At 39.6% G+C, this 18,860-nt stretch overlaps 1 protein-coding gene across 4 annotated transcripts in view; it reads left to right on the top strand.

The window, feature by feature from the left end:
* The first annotated feature begins 876 nt into the window (after positions 1–876).
* Positions 877–18,860, top strand: part of wu:fb16f03 (eukaryotic translation initiation factor 4 gamma 1) — a 75,826-nt gene continuing 57,842 nt past the window's right edge. For 2 of the 4 annotated variants that reach the window (XM_067451428.1, XM_067451426.1), the window contains exons 1-2: positions 2,057–2,250; positions 18,597–18,735. In XM_067451428.1, coding sequence (XP_067307529.1) covers positions 18,643–18,735 — 93 coding nt within the window. In that variant the 5' untranslated portion in view covers positions 2,057–2,250; positions 18,597–18,642. Of the gene's footprint in view, positions 1,032–2,056; positions 2,251–18,596; positions 18,736–18,860 lie in introns of those variants that run through there. The other 2 variants (XM_067451427.1, XM_067451429.1) reach the window with 2 other exon arrangements.

The raw sequence follows: 18,860 nt of genomic DNA, 5'->3' as shown, positions 1-18,860 counted from the left end.
AGATCTATGAGATCGATATTAGGCACAGTAAAACACGGTACTTTGTGCGGTAAATCAACAACACCAGATTTAAACCATCAATGATCCAAACAGTGTCTAATAAAACACATCAGATATTAAAGCGGCGCTAGTGTTGTCATGGGTTATACAAAATAAAGCCGGAGGGTAACGTCATACTGACATGTCCTGGATAAAAGCACTTTTAGAGAATGTACACCCGTCAACAAAATATATAACACTGTTCTCGTGGTTTATGGAAATTTTAATTAAAAAATCTTACATATTGTACCTTTAAGTAACTACATGTACTATAGGGTTAGAATTGGTTTAGGATCAGTTGCATAATTAAGTTATAACCATAGTTTTTCTGACATTACTACTTTCCCCCCCCCCAACTACACCATAGCTAATTAATATTCAGAAGCCAGTATCTGGCAATAGTGAGAATTGTAATGTGTTTTGTTTCTTACAGACTTTTATATTAAATCGATTGTTCAGATGTTATGTTATTGCTAAATCCTCTTTAATAATAAACCTATATAAAAGCATTTGCACACATGCTACTCGTCAGTATGAGTAAATGTGAGATTCATAGATAGTCATCAGGGGTCGCTGTAATAAAAGACCACGCCTCTGTGAGTCTGGGCCAATCAGCATCTACGAATCCTACTACGGCAAATACTCATGAATATTAATGAGGGCGTGCTGACGTTACAAAGTGAACTTTCTGATAGAACCCCAACGGCGAAAGCTGACTTCATGAATATTAACGAGCTTAACTTACTTTGTTTCAGTCCAGTCGCCACACTAAATTAATATTCATGAATTATTACCCGGCGTGGTCACGTGGTTGGGATTCCCTATTGTCACCGATCCGGAAGTTCCCGAGTCGCCGGTTTCCGCCGGAAAAGGTTCCGTCTGGTCCAGACGGGTCTATCTCTCTTTCAGTCTTTTATATCAGTTCGGTAACGCTCAACTGATCCGAAACAGAACCGGACCGGCACCGAAGATATACGATAAACTCCTGTCCGGTAAGAAACAGCCGCACGCGAGACCTTACCGGCGTTGACGCGTGCGTGTGCGTGTGTGCGCGCGTGTGTGACACCGTAAGAATCATTGAAAATACCATTAGTATTATTTAAATAATTGAAATCAACATGTTTTTATGTTTTTAACACCAGTTTTAGCTGAATTGTCTCTTAGAGAATGAATGATTTAATTGTGTACATTATATCAATTACATAGTGGGTTTGTGGTGTTACTCCACGTTATGAATGTTTCCATCTGCAGTGACTGTTTGCTGCCAAATAATTTGGTTTAGTCAGATAATCATATATAATAAACCGAGGTTTGTCGTCAAAACAAGGCATTAGCAGCAGACCATCACCCATCATAGCGGTTGTTCCTGCGGGGGAACTGATTTTAAAGCATGTTGGGCATTATTTGTCTTTATACATGAGGTGTGTCTGCTAAAGCACCCTTGCATCTGCATAGCAACGCACTAACAATCACTCAAAGCCGCTTAGATACCACATCGCATCATGAAAAGTCAGGTGCCATGGCCTGTTGATTTCCCAAATGACACAACTCGGTTTATCATCTCTGTTCCTGGTTTGCAACACAGATTAATATTTCACTGACCTACATTTCACAGATTAGATTAACTGCCCTAATGTGAGGCCATGTTCATTTGTCAGTAATGACATCTGTCAATATGTAATGAGATGCAAATGATGTCTAAAGTGTTATTTAATGTTTTGTTTTGGGGGGTGTCTGACCCCACAACATCCTAAGAAATGCCTTTAGTAATAATAATATTATTATAATTATGATTCCTTTGATTTTCATCCAACATTGATTAACCTTTTTAACGTCGTACATGTCAAAGGTGTTCGAGCCCCGCCCATAATTATTCATAATTAGGCGAGGTCACGTAATTATTCATGAGATTACGCAACGACATTTGCCGCGTGCGTTATAATGCATTAACATGAAGTGTTTAGTCGTGTCATGGGTTAATTGAGCACACTTGAACAGAATCCGTTGTAATAATTAAGTTGTTGTGGCGGTGAAGTGTTGAATCATGATGATACGCCGGTTCATGCGCGCGTGACCGCGCCTGCGCTTGCGCGACCTGCCCACGTGCTATGTCCCGGCAGGCGCACGCGCAAGCGAACATGGCGACGCGCTGCATGTCTCGCGTTACCGGACAGTGAGAGACTCACCGGAGAGAGAGGAAAAAAAGAAACGGTAAAGAACCGTGTGCGGTTTGTGTGTCAAATGAGCGATTTTACACCAATGCGGGCGCATATGTATGTACGTGTGTGTGTGTTTTGTTGATGTGTTCGTGCGTTACGCTCGCAACTACGCAGTAAGTTGCTCAATCTGGCCCTGAGAAGTGATCAATATATATGTGTGTGTGGTGACAGGTGTCTTATGAACTGATCGGATTGCCTTGACCGTGTTTTTACCATGTTTTACCATGTTAGTGTGTTTTGGGTCATGGCAGTTATTTGACATTCATTGGATGCACGTCATAAATCTGGTCAACACCTTGATTGATATATTAGTATTTTTTTGGTTGATGCATTATGATATAAAAATGAGAGTACCATGTAAATACCATGGTAAATTAATTCCAGTACCGTGCCACAGTATTTCCTGTAATCCTTTCATTTGACCAGTGAGTCGTTGGATGGTGTAGATATTAAGGAACACAGTGTTTTCTTGTATTTTAGACATGTAAATTGTAAAATAATGGTATATTTGGGATGCAAGTACAGTGGCAGTGCGTATCATTGGAATTAATAGATACTTGCATGGTAGTACAATAGTATAGCCACCACAAATCATGATAGTACTATGGTATATGTCCAAAAACGGTAATACTATAGTAAAACGTGTATAAAATGTTGTAAGTTACATGGTTTTTAATCAAAGTACCATGGTATTGTGATGTTTGCATGCATGTACTATGGTATTACCTTGTTTTTTAGGTGTGCCGTGTAAATGCATTGGTACACAATGTAATCAAACTGGGAATATTATTACCATCACTGTACTGGTTTTGTTGGTTAGAGCTGCATGTTTCTAGCCCGGTCCTACCAGACTCTCGTACATTTCATTTTTACTAAGAGTCTGGCCACTCTCCGTTGACAAGCGTTGACTTCCTTGAAGGCGGATACTCTGTTGAAGTTTAAAACTATTGGCTCTGCCATAACCAATCGCTAACGTTTTGGTCGTGGCGTAGATCATCTCAAACTAGCGCACGACATCAACGTCATCGTTCTCAGCCACTCCTGTTCGCTGATTGGACCGGTTAAACTTTGGCCGGTGAAAGCCAGCTAACATACCGCAATCCCAGGCGGAGTACTGAAGGAAAATGAAAAATGAGCGGAAGTATACGCAGGAGGGCGGAGCCGGGCTAGCACGTGTCTGGATAAATTGAGAATAACGATTTAAAAAAAAAAAATTATTTCAAGAGATTACGATTCTAACAACTAAACAAAATAACATGTAGCCTAATTTACTAGAGGTTCTGTCAAAATGTTAGTCGCTGCAGTCTATTTAAAATGTTTATTTTGAATAAATTATAAAAAAAAATATTGGTTTGAATCATATAATGTAAAAAAAAAAAAATTGGACGTAGTGTCTGTGACGTCACCCGTGGGATTCTGAAGAACAGTTTTGAAGCATAAAGTCGGGTCGAGCTGGCGGTCGCCATCTTGGCAGCGCGTCACTCCCAGGCAAAAAGGTGGGACGTGGGCGGAGCTGAGGTGAAGTGGGCGGGGCTGAGGTGAAGTGGGCCGAGCTGAGGTGATGTGATCAGTGGCGTAACTTTGTTTTAAAAAGTGGGTGGGACATAAATTGCGGATCTTATGCACGCAAAAAACTGTACCATATGCACGCCAAAGCTCATTCTGACATATGGCACTCATACGTCAAAATGAGCTTTGGCGTGCAGATAATACGCAGTTTTTCGCGTGCATATGATATGCACTATATGTAGGGTTGCCACCTTCAATACAGAAAAATAAGGGACGCCTGCCGGTGGCCACACCCCTCGGGGCCACGATGACCACAGTCCCGATGGTGTACCAGTGCAGTGGTCGTATATCATAACTTAAAACCTAATTTGTATATATATATATATATATATATATATATATATATATATATATATATATATATATATATATATATATATATATATATATATATATATATATATATCTATATCTTAAGATTGATACCAGTGGACATTATAATAGGATATCTGCTATTGAAATCAGTGTGAACAGATGCACTCAGTAATACACAACAATGAAAAACAAACTCAGCTGCTGTAACCTAGAGGGGAGTAGGATAAGAAATTGCAAATTAACTCGAGTAATTTTATAGTGTTGTGAACAAAGATTTTGACTTAAATATTTGTCATTTGTCGTTTGCAGTAACACCATCCAAACAGTGAAACCACACCTAAATAACTGAAAATGATATAAAATCTACAATCATTTCTTATTTTAATAAAACACTACACAACATTTTTATTTTTGGTAAGTTAAGTAAATATATTTATGTATTATTCCGTTTTTATATAGTCTATTGTTAATTCTATAGTATTGGATGATGCAATTATAATTTGTTAAGCATAACAAATAGTTGTTTATTTTATTCCTAAAAGGTCCTATTTTGATTATATATATATATCATCTCTTATTAAAGTAATGCTTGTGTCTGACTATAGCCTACAACTTAACCTTAATAAACAAATCGTAGGCTACCATAACATCATTAATGTAGCCTACATTATTAACATTATATCTTAATAGGCAGCATTTATGAAATCTAACGTTATCAATCAAAAAATTGAGGTGATAAAAAAAAAAAAAAAACATAACACTGTCTGCCTCAGGAGATGCTTGAGGTATGAAGAACTGTGCGACAGTGCTTTGATTTCGGTGAGCTCTTGCATTTAGTGAATGTTGCTCTCCCGATGCATGCTGTCTCACATCTGACAGGCCAGCGTGCGCCACTGAAAACACTCGCCGACAAATAATTATTGTGCAATTGGCTTGGTATTCATTGCCGCGGACACTTTCCAGCCAAATATTTATTTCTTCCCACTCTCGTCTGTACCTCTGCATCCGCTTGCGTTTCTGCTCTGAAACTTTTACAGCTGGACGCGGGGAGGTATTTGGACCTGCCTCCGCCATCGTTTCAAATGGATTCTGCCCATATAGAAAATAACCTATACCTCTTCTGGCTCTGATTGGCCGTGATTCACGACCCGTGAACCTGAAACAAACCAATCAAACAAACCAACGACGGCAGCGACCCAATTAGGGTCAGAATAGGACGTGTCTTCACACAATGCGGGTGGACCTATGTAAAATACGGGACAAATCGCGTCCCGTATTGCTTTGATACGGGACGCGTCATTTTTCCTGAAAATACGGGACGATTCCGTATTTCAAGGGACGGGTGGCAACCCTAACTATATGGCGTATTAAGGGGGGTAGCATTGCTGATACAATGTGATATCAGATGTAAAATATGTACAATAACAATTGCAGGAAAATTAGTATTAAGATGTCTGGTAATCAATTAAATAGTTCATTTATTGATATAGATCTCGTTTAATTATTGCATCTAAACACAATATAGATTTTTCACGTGAATAAAGGCATATAGATTTGCACACTTTGCTTGTAATCCCTGGTCTAGTCTGTTAAACGTGTCAGAAGTTCTCGTTTCTAATCCGCCCTCGTAGCCTATTTTCTCTCTCATCAAAACCAAATATCATCAGTACATCAAGAGCAGGGACAGTTTTTGTGCATTTTGTTTCGTGATCTGACCGAAACAGATAGAAAGTCTCTGCAAGGGCGTTAAGCGTTAGATTAAAGCGCTCGTCTGTGTGAAGACCGCATGAGCCGCGAGAGAAATCTGCTCCACTGATAACAGCGGGAACGAGCGCCTGATCGCCTCTTATTTAACTAACGAATGAAATGACGCTCTTCTAGTTAACCAGAGATGTTGTGTTTGTATGAGTCAGGTTCATCCGTGAAGCAAGATGTTTTAAAAAAGTGGTGGGGACATGTCCCACCCGCAAATTACACCTATGGATGTGATGACTAACAGACAGAAGACAAATGGCAATCCACCTGTCACTCAAAGTGGCCACGCCCTTAATTATGCAGAACTTTACAAGAAGTCCTCGCTGCAGCCTTTAGTGCGACGACGTACTGGATCAGATCCAGACCCGTACATGCACCTGAGATCCGTAGTGACAACTTGTTTGACAGTTGTCAGACTCGCAAAGATAGATAGTGACTGGAGTGAGGACAGCAGCTTTGCAACAGAGCGGTCATCTAAAATAGAGGACTTTTCTCCACCACCTTCACCTGAAGTGGAGGAGGGTGAAATGTCTGTAGACACAGAGTCTTATCAATCGAGCCGCTGGCACAAACTACGTTAACTCCCGATGCCGACGATGCTTTCATTCATTCATTCATTCATGCTAGCGAAGCAGCAGCGCAAGAGAGAATGAGATCACTAACTAATCTATGAACACTGAACAGCCATATCCTTATACTGAATGCCACTAAAAAAGCGCAGGACCAATAAGTTCAAACCTAATAGCCTATTACAACAGATTTCCTCATATTAAATATTCCTCATGCATTAAATAAAAGTTAGACTACATACGCCGCAGTCTAGCACGTTACGGATTTGTTGTTCGTTACCACGGCAACCATTTGCGTGTCAGGGTTTGTCTGAAAGCGTCTGTGGTATGAAAATTATCTGTAGACATGACAGGCGGCAAAACTATCAGAAGAAAAGCTTAACATGTACTTACAACTGCATTATCTTTATCTGTATTTTCTTCATTAGGATGTTGAAAGCAAGTGAAGAGAAAGTTTAATTCATAATGTTTCTACTTCATTTAACATGAGTGCTCATACTGGACTGAAGCCGTTCTCATCATGTGGGAAAACATTTCTCAGGACGTGGTGAGCTCGTGCCAGGGGCGTGGATAGTGAGCCGTTGGAAGTACCATCCTACGAAGCACCACAACGTCCAATAGGAAAATTCAACTGCAGTAGCCACCGTTCAACCTTAAGAGGGCAGCACTAAGACGTTTTTACACCATATATTATAGAATTAAAACACTTTATACCCAAATGTCAAAATATTTACTCGAATCAATAAACAGCATTAATAAAGCCCCAGTCTTGCAGATCATTAACTAAAAAAAGTTGGTTTAGGGTTTAGTTACCCTTTAAGTCACTTCTGTATCGGCTTCAACAGAAACTGGGGGAGGAGCCGCTTGGTTCACACCAAACACAAATTAAATTTTTGAGCCAAAGATTCACTGACCGATACATAAACAATTGACCATTTGCAAAGACCCGCCCCCTTTAGTCACTGTTGTGATATCCGACAAGCTGTGACGCTTTCACACTACACGCGTTCTCACATACAGAAAATAAATCCCTGAGCAACACTGTGATAGAAATGACAGAGCAAGTTGCTTTTGATATGAAACAGTCTCAACTTTAAAATTGTAATTAAAAAAAACAAATGCCTCCGTTAAAGCTGCTCGTGAACCAATCATCTCTTCTAGTTCATTGATAAGCATCAAATTAACGTGAGTGAACACATAATGAAATTTAACCGCGGAAAGACGGTACACACCGTTTTTCAAGTTCAAGTCCACCGATGTTAATCTACTAACTCTCCTGACTGATTTGTCCAACAGAACAGCAGTTTTGCCGATGCGATTGGTCAGATCGCCTGTCAATCAAACTCACAGCAACGAGTGAATTGCCTCATTCTTGAATTAATCGGTTGTTTGAACAAATCATTTGAGTCAATGAATCATGACCCATTCATAAACAACCGCCTCATTCCTGAGCGAATCAGCCTTTTGAATTAATTGTTTAAGTCAAAGATTCAGTGACCAATTCATAAACAACCACCTCATTCTTGAACGAATCAGCTGTTTAAAGAAATCGTTTGAGTCAAAGATTCAGTGACCCATTTATAAACAACCTCCTCATTCTTGAGCGAATCAGCCTTTTGAATGAATTGTTTGCGTCAAAGATTCAGTGACCAATTCATAAACATCCGCCTATTCTTGAATGAATCAGCTGTTTAAACGAATCGTTTAAGTCAAAGATTCAGTTACCCATTCATAAACAACTGCCTTATTCTTGAATGAATCAGCTATTTGAACGAATCATTTGAGTCAAAGATTCAGTGACCAATTCATAAACAATTGCCTCATTCTTGAATGAATCAGCCGTTTTAACGAATCGGTTGATTAAATATTCAATGACTGTCATAAACATCCGCCTATTCTTGAATGAATCAGCTTTTTAAACTAATCGTTTGAGTCAGATTCATTGACCCATTCATAAAAAACCGCCTCACTATTGAATGAATCAGCTATTTGAACTAATTGTTTGAGTCAAAGATTCAATGAATCATTCATTTACAACTTCCTCATTCTTGAATGAATCAGCCGTTTGAACGAATCAGTTGATTAAAGATGCAATGACTCAGTCATAAACACCTTCCACATTCTTGAAGGACTTAGCCGTTTAAATAAATCAGCCATTTGAACAAATCCTTTGAGTCAAAGATTTAATTACCCATTCATAAACGACTTCCTCATTCTTGAACAAATCAGCCGGTTTGAAACAGTTGAATCAAAGATTTTAGTGTGAGTTTAATGCTTTTAAATGATAGAGATGAGACCAGGCCATGTGTGCTCTTATTGTCTGATTTTAACAGCTTGAGTGTGTCGTCTCTCTTTTAAGAATGAGCTCATGTGTCTTCTGATTTATGTGACGTTGGATTTCTCTCATCGGTCAAAGTTCGCGGTGAAGGAGCCACTGATCTTTACAGTGACGGATCGAGTGTGTGACTGTCGCATTACTGAAGTCATCTCACACTGCAGTCCTGTATCCAATAGCAACACACTCCAAAGGTCTCGTATGAGTCTCGTCTTCAAACTCTCAGAGGACTGACAGACAAAAGAGGGAGTGAGTGTGTTTGTGGGAGTTTCAGCTCTTGAATGTTTGTTTCATTAATGCTTCAGTCTGACCGGAGGATGTTCTCAGGTCTGTCACTGCTGGGGATTGATGATGTTTGTAGTGGTCAGGTGGGGGATTGCTTGTGATGGACATTCATTTTACATTATTACTGCTGACTTTGTGTGCGAATGACCATCAAATGGGGAAAGATGCCCATTAAAGTCACCATGAAATCAAAATGGATTCTTATTTTTTAGGGAATATTGCTCTGTATCTCGTGCATGCATGCTTATTGTGTTAAATTCATGTTTTTTTGGTAATCTTGAATCAGAATAACTTCATCTCTTCTCTGATGTTGAGGGCGGGGAAACCTGTCACTAGGGCTGCACGTTTTCAAGTTTTTCATTAACCGTTAACCGAGGCCCTTAGCGGTTAATACTCGGTTAACCATAGTGTGCGTCAGGGTTATTTTTAGCTTATTAATTTGACGACCACTATCTCCGTAGTGAACGCGCCTATAGAGAGAAATGCACATCATGGATTACACAATCAGAGAGTAGCCTATTTCTTTTCGTTTTAAATTGTTAAAAGACATTTCAAGTTTCTTAAGATCTATTTCATGTCTGCGAGGCGTACGCTGAGTTTCGTTAAATTAGGATGAGATGCGCTCCAGTTCACGAGCAATGCGAGTGGCCGCGAGGGCGCCTGCATGATTAGGGCATGTAACGTTAGTAAAATATGCAGCCGAGAATGATTCACAGCGTTTGACTCGCACGGCGGAGCCTCTCCCGGCAGAGTTCAAGCATCTGTGGACTCGTCCCTTCAGCTCTGGCCATCTTGCTCTCAGTCCGCGATCAGCTTTTTTGTTTTCTTCATTACAGTTAAAGTAACGTCTGCTTTTCTCTAGTCATTCACAAGTTTCTCACTTCAAACTTTCTTTCTTCTGGTCCGTTATGCACAGCGCGCGCGGCTCCCGCTCTGCTTCTGCCCTAATGCGACTTATAGTCCAGTGCGACGTATGTTATTTTCCTCTTTATGACGCATATTTTGACTGATGCGACTCATACTCCGGAGCGACTTATAGCCTGAGAAATGCGGTAAGCACTGCATTGCAATACTTGCATTTTGCCCCGTCACTCTCATTTTTAAAGTGCTCCCACGCTTTCTTTGCCCGCTTAGAAAGCTGCTCATGACTTCTTCTTGTGGATATTACAAATGTCTGGGAGCGCTCTGGCGGTCTCTAGGGGTGCAAACATATATTACAACTAAATTCAAGGGACGTCATTGACGCCACTTAACCGAGCAAAATGTTTCACTCGGTTACGCAATTTTTAGCGGTTAATCGGTCAATCGGTTAACCATGGACACCCCTACCTGTCACTCACATCAGATCGGCCAATAGCAATCCACAACCATCCAATCAATTCCCCACAGACACAATCAAGCCCCGCCCTACATTTGTTCTTGTTTGCGAAGCGATTCACTCTGATATACGGCACAAAGACGAGGAGCACAACTTTCTTTAATACTGATTTTCTTAATGATGTATTTACAGCAGGAACTCTAGCACTGCCTGATAATAAACTACTAATCACAATTAATTTGCTCAAAAAGTGTAATCGCAAATTAAGAAAAGGTCAACGTGTGCGCACGGTTAATTTTCACCTGATCTCTGTACAGTAGGGAAAAAAGCCTCTCAAAAGCAAAAACTGTGAAATTCCTAATATTAATTATAATAATATCATATATAATATTTGAAGGAGTGAATGTCTTCAATAATAATATTAATATTTTTCGTTTAAAACCACAAAAAAGACTGTATACTTGTGCATATTCAGCAACCACAGTCACAAACTATATAGTCAGAATTCCTGCTGTATCGTAAATACTGACAATTACAACAACAAAGTTTTTTTCTTTTCTTTGCAATAACTTTATAAGATAATTGTAAAAAAACAAAGAGTATTGTATTTCCCCAGATTTAATAAACGTATTCAAGCGTGAATGAGACCGGTTTTGAGGGGGATGCCAACCTTGCCAGGTGTGCAGAACGGGAATAAACAACGAATATCCGAATCCCATAATTGAAAATCGAACCCATCAAACAAATATTGGAATATTCTGCTACAGTCCTAGCGTTTACTAACACTGAATTTTTTTTTCCCATTGCGGTTTTACGCGTTGCTGTTTTTTCCAACAAGCCATATTACAGATGAGTAATTGCATGCGAAACCATATCTAAATCTTCTTAAATGATGATAATTTCCTAAATGTGACCGATTTAACAGCAGAAACGTTAAGTCAGACCTCATGCCTAGTCATTTTAATCCTCTTCTCTTTGATTTGTGGCCTCAAAACCTTTTGAACTCCGCTTTTACGCAAGGTGTATTTAAGCGTTATATAATGTCACTGCTGAACTTCATATCTGTGTGTGTGTGTGTGTGAGAGAAGTGTCAGGCTGTACTGTACTGTACTGTATGTCCAGTATTGTGTGTGTGTGTGAGAGCTGTGCAGGTTTGCCTCTCTATATTTGGCTCTTGTAAAGATAGCCGTGTGGCCTGTAACCCCTCCATATAAACTAGTTTGAGTCTTCAGCTCGTGTCTTGCCGCAGTCCTGATTCATTCACAAAAGCAGCCACTCGTCAAATGCACAAAGCCAAATAATGACGGTGTGCTGCGGTAACTGAAGGTGCAGCCGTCGTAAAGCTCGGGTCACCGAGACCTGAACAAGCTACAGATGAGGTACACACGGGCTTTATCAATTCTGAAGCACCAAATCAGTCATTCCCTCTTATATCTTATTTGATATTAGCTTTCCTTTAAAATAAAAGCTTGATGGTTTAATCCTATTGTTTTACTTCATTGTTATTTTGAAGTACAATAGTAGTATTGCCAGAGTAATATATTTCTTACTGTGTTTTTTAAAAGTAATTGTTATTTTAATGATCATAAAAATCATATTAAATAATCTGACTTGGCAATTGTTTTTGGTATCGGCCAATTGTTTAAAAACAGCCGATGATCGGCCGATTATATCCTGTCAATCAAAAGGGTGCGGAAAACATGTCAGTCTGCTACTCGTGTGTATGTCTCTCGTTTTGAATTTAGGGCTGTCGAAGTTATTTTGACAATAATGTCGCGATTTTAAACTTATGCGTTAAACCAGGCTCTATTGACCCTATGAATTACCCATTCATTTAAGTCTGGGTTGCCAGATCTGTGTTTTTTCTCCTTACACCAAACGTTATTTATAGTGCATCTCCTGTCCAATAATCAGAAAGAAAAAATATGCTTTCTTCTGATAATAAACAGATTCTCAGCTTTCAAATAGTTTATTTCATCACAAAATTCAGACAATAAATGCCGTTTTGACGCTCCTAAAGGGGTACTTCAGCGCTGGGAAGATGAATCTGTATTTAAACTGGGTTTATAAATGTAGTAGAAATGTGAATTATTTTTGAATTTGGTGCTTTCTAGACTGAGAAAAGACAGAAAATGTGTTTTTGTCTTAAGGGGATGAAAGACTACAATTCCCAGAATGCTTCGCTCCCCCGTGAGGCCATTCCCAAAGCCACCGCTACTGAATCACTTTTACTTTCCCACCACCGCGTTCATCTTCATAAAATCAGTTCAGTTAGAGAACAGACACTACAATTAAAAACTGAACGTGTCTGTTCAATATATTGTGATTTAGCCGCTGAGGGAGTGTCAGCACAAACGCAGCAGGAGTTTTACACGCATCGTGATGAGCTGATGAGCTCTGGTGATGAGAGCTGAGGTAAACGCGTCCACGCTTACGACAGTCGTTCTCAGCGCGTGTTCAGTCTGGCGCGTTTTCAGTTCATGCCTTTGGAAGATTAACTTTCATTGGATTTAACTTGAGAAGATAAAATACTCACTTTGCTCCGCCGGCCGCACCCTTTCCATGAATGCCTGAGCCGAGCTGAGCTGTGAGTGTGATCTCCATCCCTCATGTGCGAGTTGAAAACATGCGGAAATAGCTCCCTCTGCTGGCTGTAGTCTTTAGCGTCTGGCCAAACATTTTACCGATGACGCAAATCGACGATATTTTTTCCAGAAATAAAATGCATAAATCTCTTGTCTCAGGGGGATATGAGAGTGGGGAGCACGATCGTTTGAGTATACTCCAGGGTTTCTACTGATAGAAAGTCATATGCTATTCGCTGAAGTAAGCCTTGTGCCACGGGACACTTGTCACCAGCGTTTTTTGAGATGTTTTTCTGTGCGTCTTTGTGTTCACACCCAAGTTATTTTCACTGGCGACGCGCAGTCAATGTGCAAATTCAGCAGATGGCGCTCCCGGCACACGAGGTGATATTGCGGCACTTTACGCTTCGGACACTCGCTTGACACGCAGAAGAAGAAGAGAGACAGTATTTACATGCTTGCCAAAAATATTAACACACTTTTTGCTAACTGGCAGGCAGCATTAGCAGCTCATCTTCGTCTACTTCCTCTTTGTCGTATCAATGTGTACTCGGCAAGACCGCTTTGTGCTTGAGCGCCACCAAGTGGTGTTTACAACCAAGTGGACAGTCTGACATAAAGCTCCAGACTTCACTGAATGAACGAGGCGGTGCTCTCACACTCCTCAAACAAACAAAACGCAGTCAAAAGGGAGGCAATTATTATTCAGCACAAAAACATTAACTTAGCTGGGGGGGGGAGGACGCTAAATTTAGGTTTAAAAGTCAACATGTAATTCAAGTATTTTATTAGTAGTGACTGTAAAGGGAAAACGGCGTGTAATTGAGTTTAATTGCAAGATGTTTCTACGGGATAAAGAACTGACAGTAACAGGTTACTAGATAGTAAAACCATGTTTTTGGCATATTGTATAACCACAAAAATACCATAAGCCCCGTTTCCACCAAAATTACCCGCAACATTTTGTACCAGGAACTTTTTTACAGGAACCTTTCTCCCCCCAGACCTGCAACTGTCTGCGTTTCCACCGCGATCTAAAGTTCAGTGAAGATTAGGCAGATTAGTCCGGTGATGTAGGACTGCGCGCGACTGCTCCTCCAAGTCAGTGACGGACAGTAATCATTTTTGTGTGTACCGATTGAAAGATTTAGTGCACTGTTTACATGAGACGTTTTCTGAACCGATCTGGTGTTTACATGTGATGACTTTCAATCGCAATCATTTTGTCACATGCAGTTTATCTGCCGCATCAAAAATGTCAACGCTGTTTTCTCCAGCAGCTGGAGTGTGTTAACTGTAGCCATAGCAACTCTTAACGGCCACCAGGACTAATACAGTATTATATAATAAGCTATTTATTTGTTGTAAAGTGTAATAATCATCTCAGAAAAAAAAAATGCTTCTGTCAGGCGCAGTTAAAGTAAAAACTGCCCGGGGCAATATACGCTGTGTCATTACTCCAACATTATCTTCATAACTTACGAAATAAAAAGTTTACCCCTCAGAAAAATGAGCTTTCCTCTCTTGTCAACATGAGCGCGGCGCGCGCTGTCACGTCATGTAAGGACACACACTTAAAAATAATCAGTCAGGTCATTTACATGGTGAAAAATAGACTGTAAAAAAATGAAAAACGAGTATGGAAGAGATTCAAGCTGTGCTGCTTTTGCTGGTTATGTATAGGTTTACGAGGTAATTAACAATGACAGAAAAGAGTGTATATGACAATGTATATCATTATCAGCTATTACGGACATTGTACGTGAGATGGCTGAGATGAACTCGCCCCATCAGACAGAGAGCAAGACTGATATTTACTGAACGTTAGGGCTGCACGATTTGGGGAAAATATATAATTGCGATTATTCTGGGTAAAATTGCGATTGCGATTTAAAATGCGATTATTGTTATTATTATTTTTTACAAATGTAAAGTGTGTGTATATAACATTTTATGTTTTTATATTAATGTGACAAATAATAATTATTATGATTATTATTACTGCTAAAAATATTTGTAAAAATAAGAAATATTACCATTACAATAACATTTTCATAATTACAAATAAAAAAAGAGTATGTCAGAATAAATATAACAATATAATACTAATACTAATTATTATTATGTAAAATTTTACAGAAAACTTATTTTACAAAAAAAAAAAAAAAAATGCTGGGTTACCTATTAATATGCAGACAGCCTATGACTAAAAAACATTAGAAAGGTCTAAGCCTATATATATATATATATATATATATATATATATATATATATATATATAAGTATAATTTTTTTTATTATTGATTAGCCAAACGTTTTTAATTCATACTGAAAGCCAGAGGGCGCCCTCGAGCGGAAAACGCCACATTTGTCTCAGAGAAGTAATGACGTTAGTTATCAGGAAACCCCTGATGTGAAGCTAACGCTGTGTAAACAGAAGATAGAGATGCTTTGATTAAACATGACAATAAACACGACGGCAGCAAAATATGGAGTATTTTAGTTCTTCAAGCCGTCAAGGGTATTTTCATAATAATAAAGTATATTATAATGCAGTGCTGATTGGCATAGAATACTATAAAATAACGCATCGTCTGCCTTACACTGATGAGAAGCCACATCAGCTCACACACACTCGACTGACGATATGAACTGAGGTAAAACATGTTATTAAACGTCTTTTGTTGAACAGGTTTAGGAACGCTTCACTAGTTTGTGAAGATGTTTGACTTATGTTGCTTTTTCAAACGCACGTTATAAGCAACTTTCAGACGGAGCAGTGTTTATCACAGAACTGCTCTTCGCTAACACTGGGCATTTATTTATTTAATTAAAATCGCAGCCTTTGAGCTTTCATAATCGCACACAAGCCAAATCGCGATTGCGGTTCGATTTCGATTAATTGTGCAGCCCTACTGAACGTAGAACGAACCTCGCAAAAGACTTTTAAAAATGCCGGTTGAAATAAAATGCTGCGTGAGCTCAACCAATCAGCATGTTCAGCGCCCAAGTCCTGCCCTCGAAAGTTCCTGAACTTTGAAAAAGTACTACCTCGCGAGTAGGGCCGTTTGGAGGGGGAAACATTTACCCGGAACATCATTTAGACCCTGGTTCCTGCGGTCTAAACACACCGAGTACCACCCAAAGTTCCTGGGTAAAGTTCCTGTGGTGGAAACGGGGCTATAGTTAAACTATGGAGTGAAGCCAAACAATTGTTAATTTGTGGTTCCCATGTAATAACTAAAATAACCTTGTTTTAGTTATTATTAGTAGTATTGTTTTTGTTTTTTGTTTTCATTGTAACACCATGGTTGATGTTTGTAAGGTATTTTCACTGTTTTCACAGCACTCAGCTGATATGTTTATTTGAAGGACAGCATTGGGCAGGAGGGTGAGAGTCATTTGTCATTTAAAAAAAAGGGCCTTTTATCCGATTCATCGAAAAAATAATCGCCCAACTAATAGATTATCAAAATAATTGTTAGTTGCAGCCATAGTTCCCTTTATAGTTTACTGCATTAGATGTGAGAGATCTTTTTTTCTTTTTTTTCTTGGGAAAATCAAGTTATCGATTATCGGTATTGCCGGAGAAATGTAATATCAGTATATCTCTAATAATAATAATTAGCCAAATTGTGCAGCCTTATAAACAAGCACAGCAAACCCTTAAGCTCTTTTCTTTCTTTTTAAATGTTATTGAAATTTCACCAAAAAAAATACAAATAGATTTTGCTCAGCATAGTACCAATCTTTTACAAAACTTTTCTGCAATTCCAAGGGTTTTTAAGTCAAGAGGCCTGTTTTAAGAGACTCCTGATGCAAGTGTTTGTCTCCTGAGAGACCCTGCGGTGAAGATGTGTCTCGTGCTGCAGTGTTTGAAGATACGCAGCTGGTATTTTTATTCTTTACTGCGGTTTTCAGGTCTGGATCTTCTGTTAAAGGTGAACTGTGTCATTACTGCGCCACTGTCATCAGAACAGCAACAGTAATGACAGGTTCCAGTCCGGCTTTCCAAACTCTCTTCTCATCAGCCGTTCATCGGATAATCCCCCAAACTCACCATGTTGGAAGAGCCAGTGTGGGGTTGATACGAAAAATCGCACACTTGTCCGCTGAATCAGTGTGGCTCAGTGTGTGCGTACTCGCTTTAAGACCATGAAAGAAATGACCATTGAATGAAATTAATGAAAAATGAAAATACTTTACTCACCCCCATGCCATCCAAGATGTTCATGTCTGTCTGTCTTCAGTCGAAGGGAAACATTCCAGGATTTTTCTCCACATAATGAACTTCAATGGGAACCAACAGTTGAAGGTCCAAATTAATGCAGTTTCAGAGGAAGAGCTTCAGACGCTCTGACCAATCCCAGAGGAATAGGGTCTGATCTAGACAAACCATTGGTTATTTTCAAGAAAAAAATAAACATTTATATACATTTTAACCTAAATTGCTCATCTGCACTGCTCTGCGGCACACCACGGATTACGTAATCACGTCGGAAAGGTCACATGACACATGACCCCTGTGTTTGCAGAACGCTTGTGCGAAGACTAATACAAACATCCTTTAGCAAATAAAGGTAAAACAACAATGTCGGATGATTATGAAGTTTGGACATGGAGTTTTTTTGGTAAAGGGCGTTTGTACGTCTTCGCACATTCGCTTTGGGCGGCATTTCTGCCTATCGTCTAGCGTAGTGTTGTCAAAAGTATCAACCTTGATACCAAATTGATACTGGCGCTGTTGAGCTGGAATCCTAAACACCTCTGACTGGTCATTGGCTCGTCGGATGTGCCTGTGATTGGCTACAATGATCAACACACGGCAGCGGTTTGAAGGAACATGGAAGTGTTTGAAAGCAGGAGCGTATGAAAGCACAAACAAGCGTCAACCAGCGGACCGGTAGGCTGATAGACTCCTGCATTCAAACACGGTGTGTATCTGTGCAAGCGCTCTGAGAAAAGCGTCATTTGAAGTATTTTTACAACATGTTTGTGAAGCGCTGATTAGTAGCCAATCACAGACCTATTTGATGAGCTCGTGAGCACAATGACCAGTCAGAGGTGTTTACGAATCCGCTCAACAGCACTCAAAGCGTCACATTTTTAACATTTCAGTATCGATTTGGTATCGAGGTCTATATTTTTGACAACACTAGTCTAGCGTGACCTTTCCGGCATGATTACGCAATCCCTGGCACTCAAGATGAGCAGTGCAAGATGAGCAATTTAGGTTAAAAAGTACATAAATGTTAATTTTTTTCCTGAAAATGTCAGATGGTTTGTCAGACCCTATTCTTTATTCAGAGCATCTGAAGCTCTTCCTCTGAAACTGCATTGATTTGGACCTTCTGGCGTTGGTTCCCATTAAAGTCCATTATGTGGAGAAAAATCCTGGAATGTTTTCCTCAAAAAAAATTCTTTCTTTTCAGCTGAAAAAAGAAAGACATGAACATCTTGGATGAGATGTGGGAGAGTAAAATATCAGGAAATTTTCGTTTTAAAGTGAACTAATCCTTTAAAGCCTGGATAATAGCTTGATTTTGAAGTAGAGCTGCACTATTTATCATTAAAAGATATCTCTCTCTTGCTCTCTATCTCATCCAGGTTTTGTCAGTAGGTGCTGCGTCTCCATGCAGATGCTCCGGGTGAAATGAATAAGGCACCTCAGCCTCTGTCAGGACCCCCCTCCGCCCCTCCCCACCCCTCCGCCCCTCTTCCTGCACCCTCACCGGGCCTGTCCCAGGTAAGACACATCTCTCTTCATATCCATTGTGCTCTTTCTCAGGGAGTTTTCAGACTGGAGTCCAGGGCCCACAAGGGAATCTTTAAATGCCTACTTTAAATAATACGCATTTTGCTTGTAAATGT

Source organism: Pseudorasbora parva, chromosome 8 (genome assembly GCF_024679245.1).
Source record: "Pseudorasbora parva isolate DD20220531a chromosome 8, ASM2467924v1, whole genome shotgun sequence".
Classification (NCBI taxonomy): domain Eukaryota; kingdom Metazoa; phylum Chordata; class Actinopteri; order Cypriniformes; family Gobionidae; genus Pseudorasbora; species Pseudorasbora parva.
Note: the sequence above shows the minus strand (reverse complement) of the source record. Positions and strands in the feature narration are given on the sequence as shown.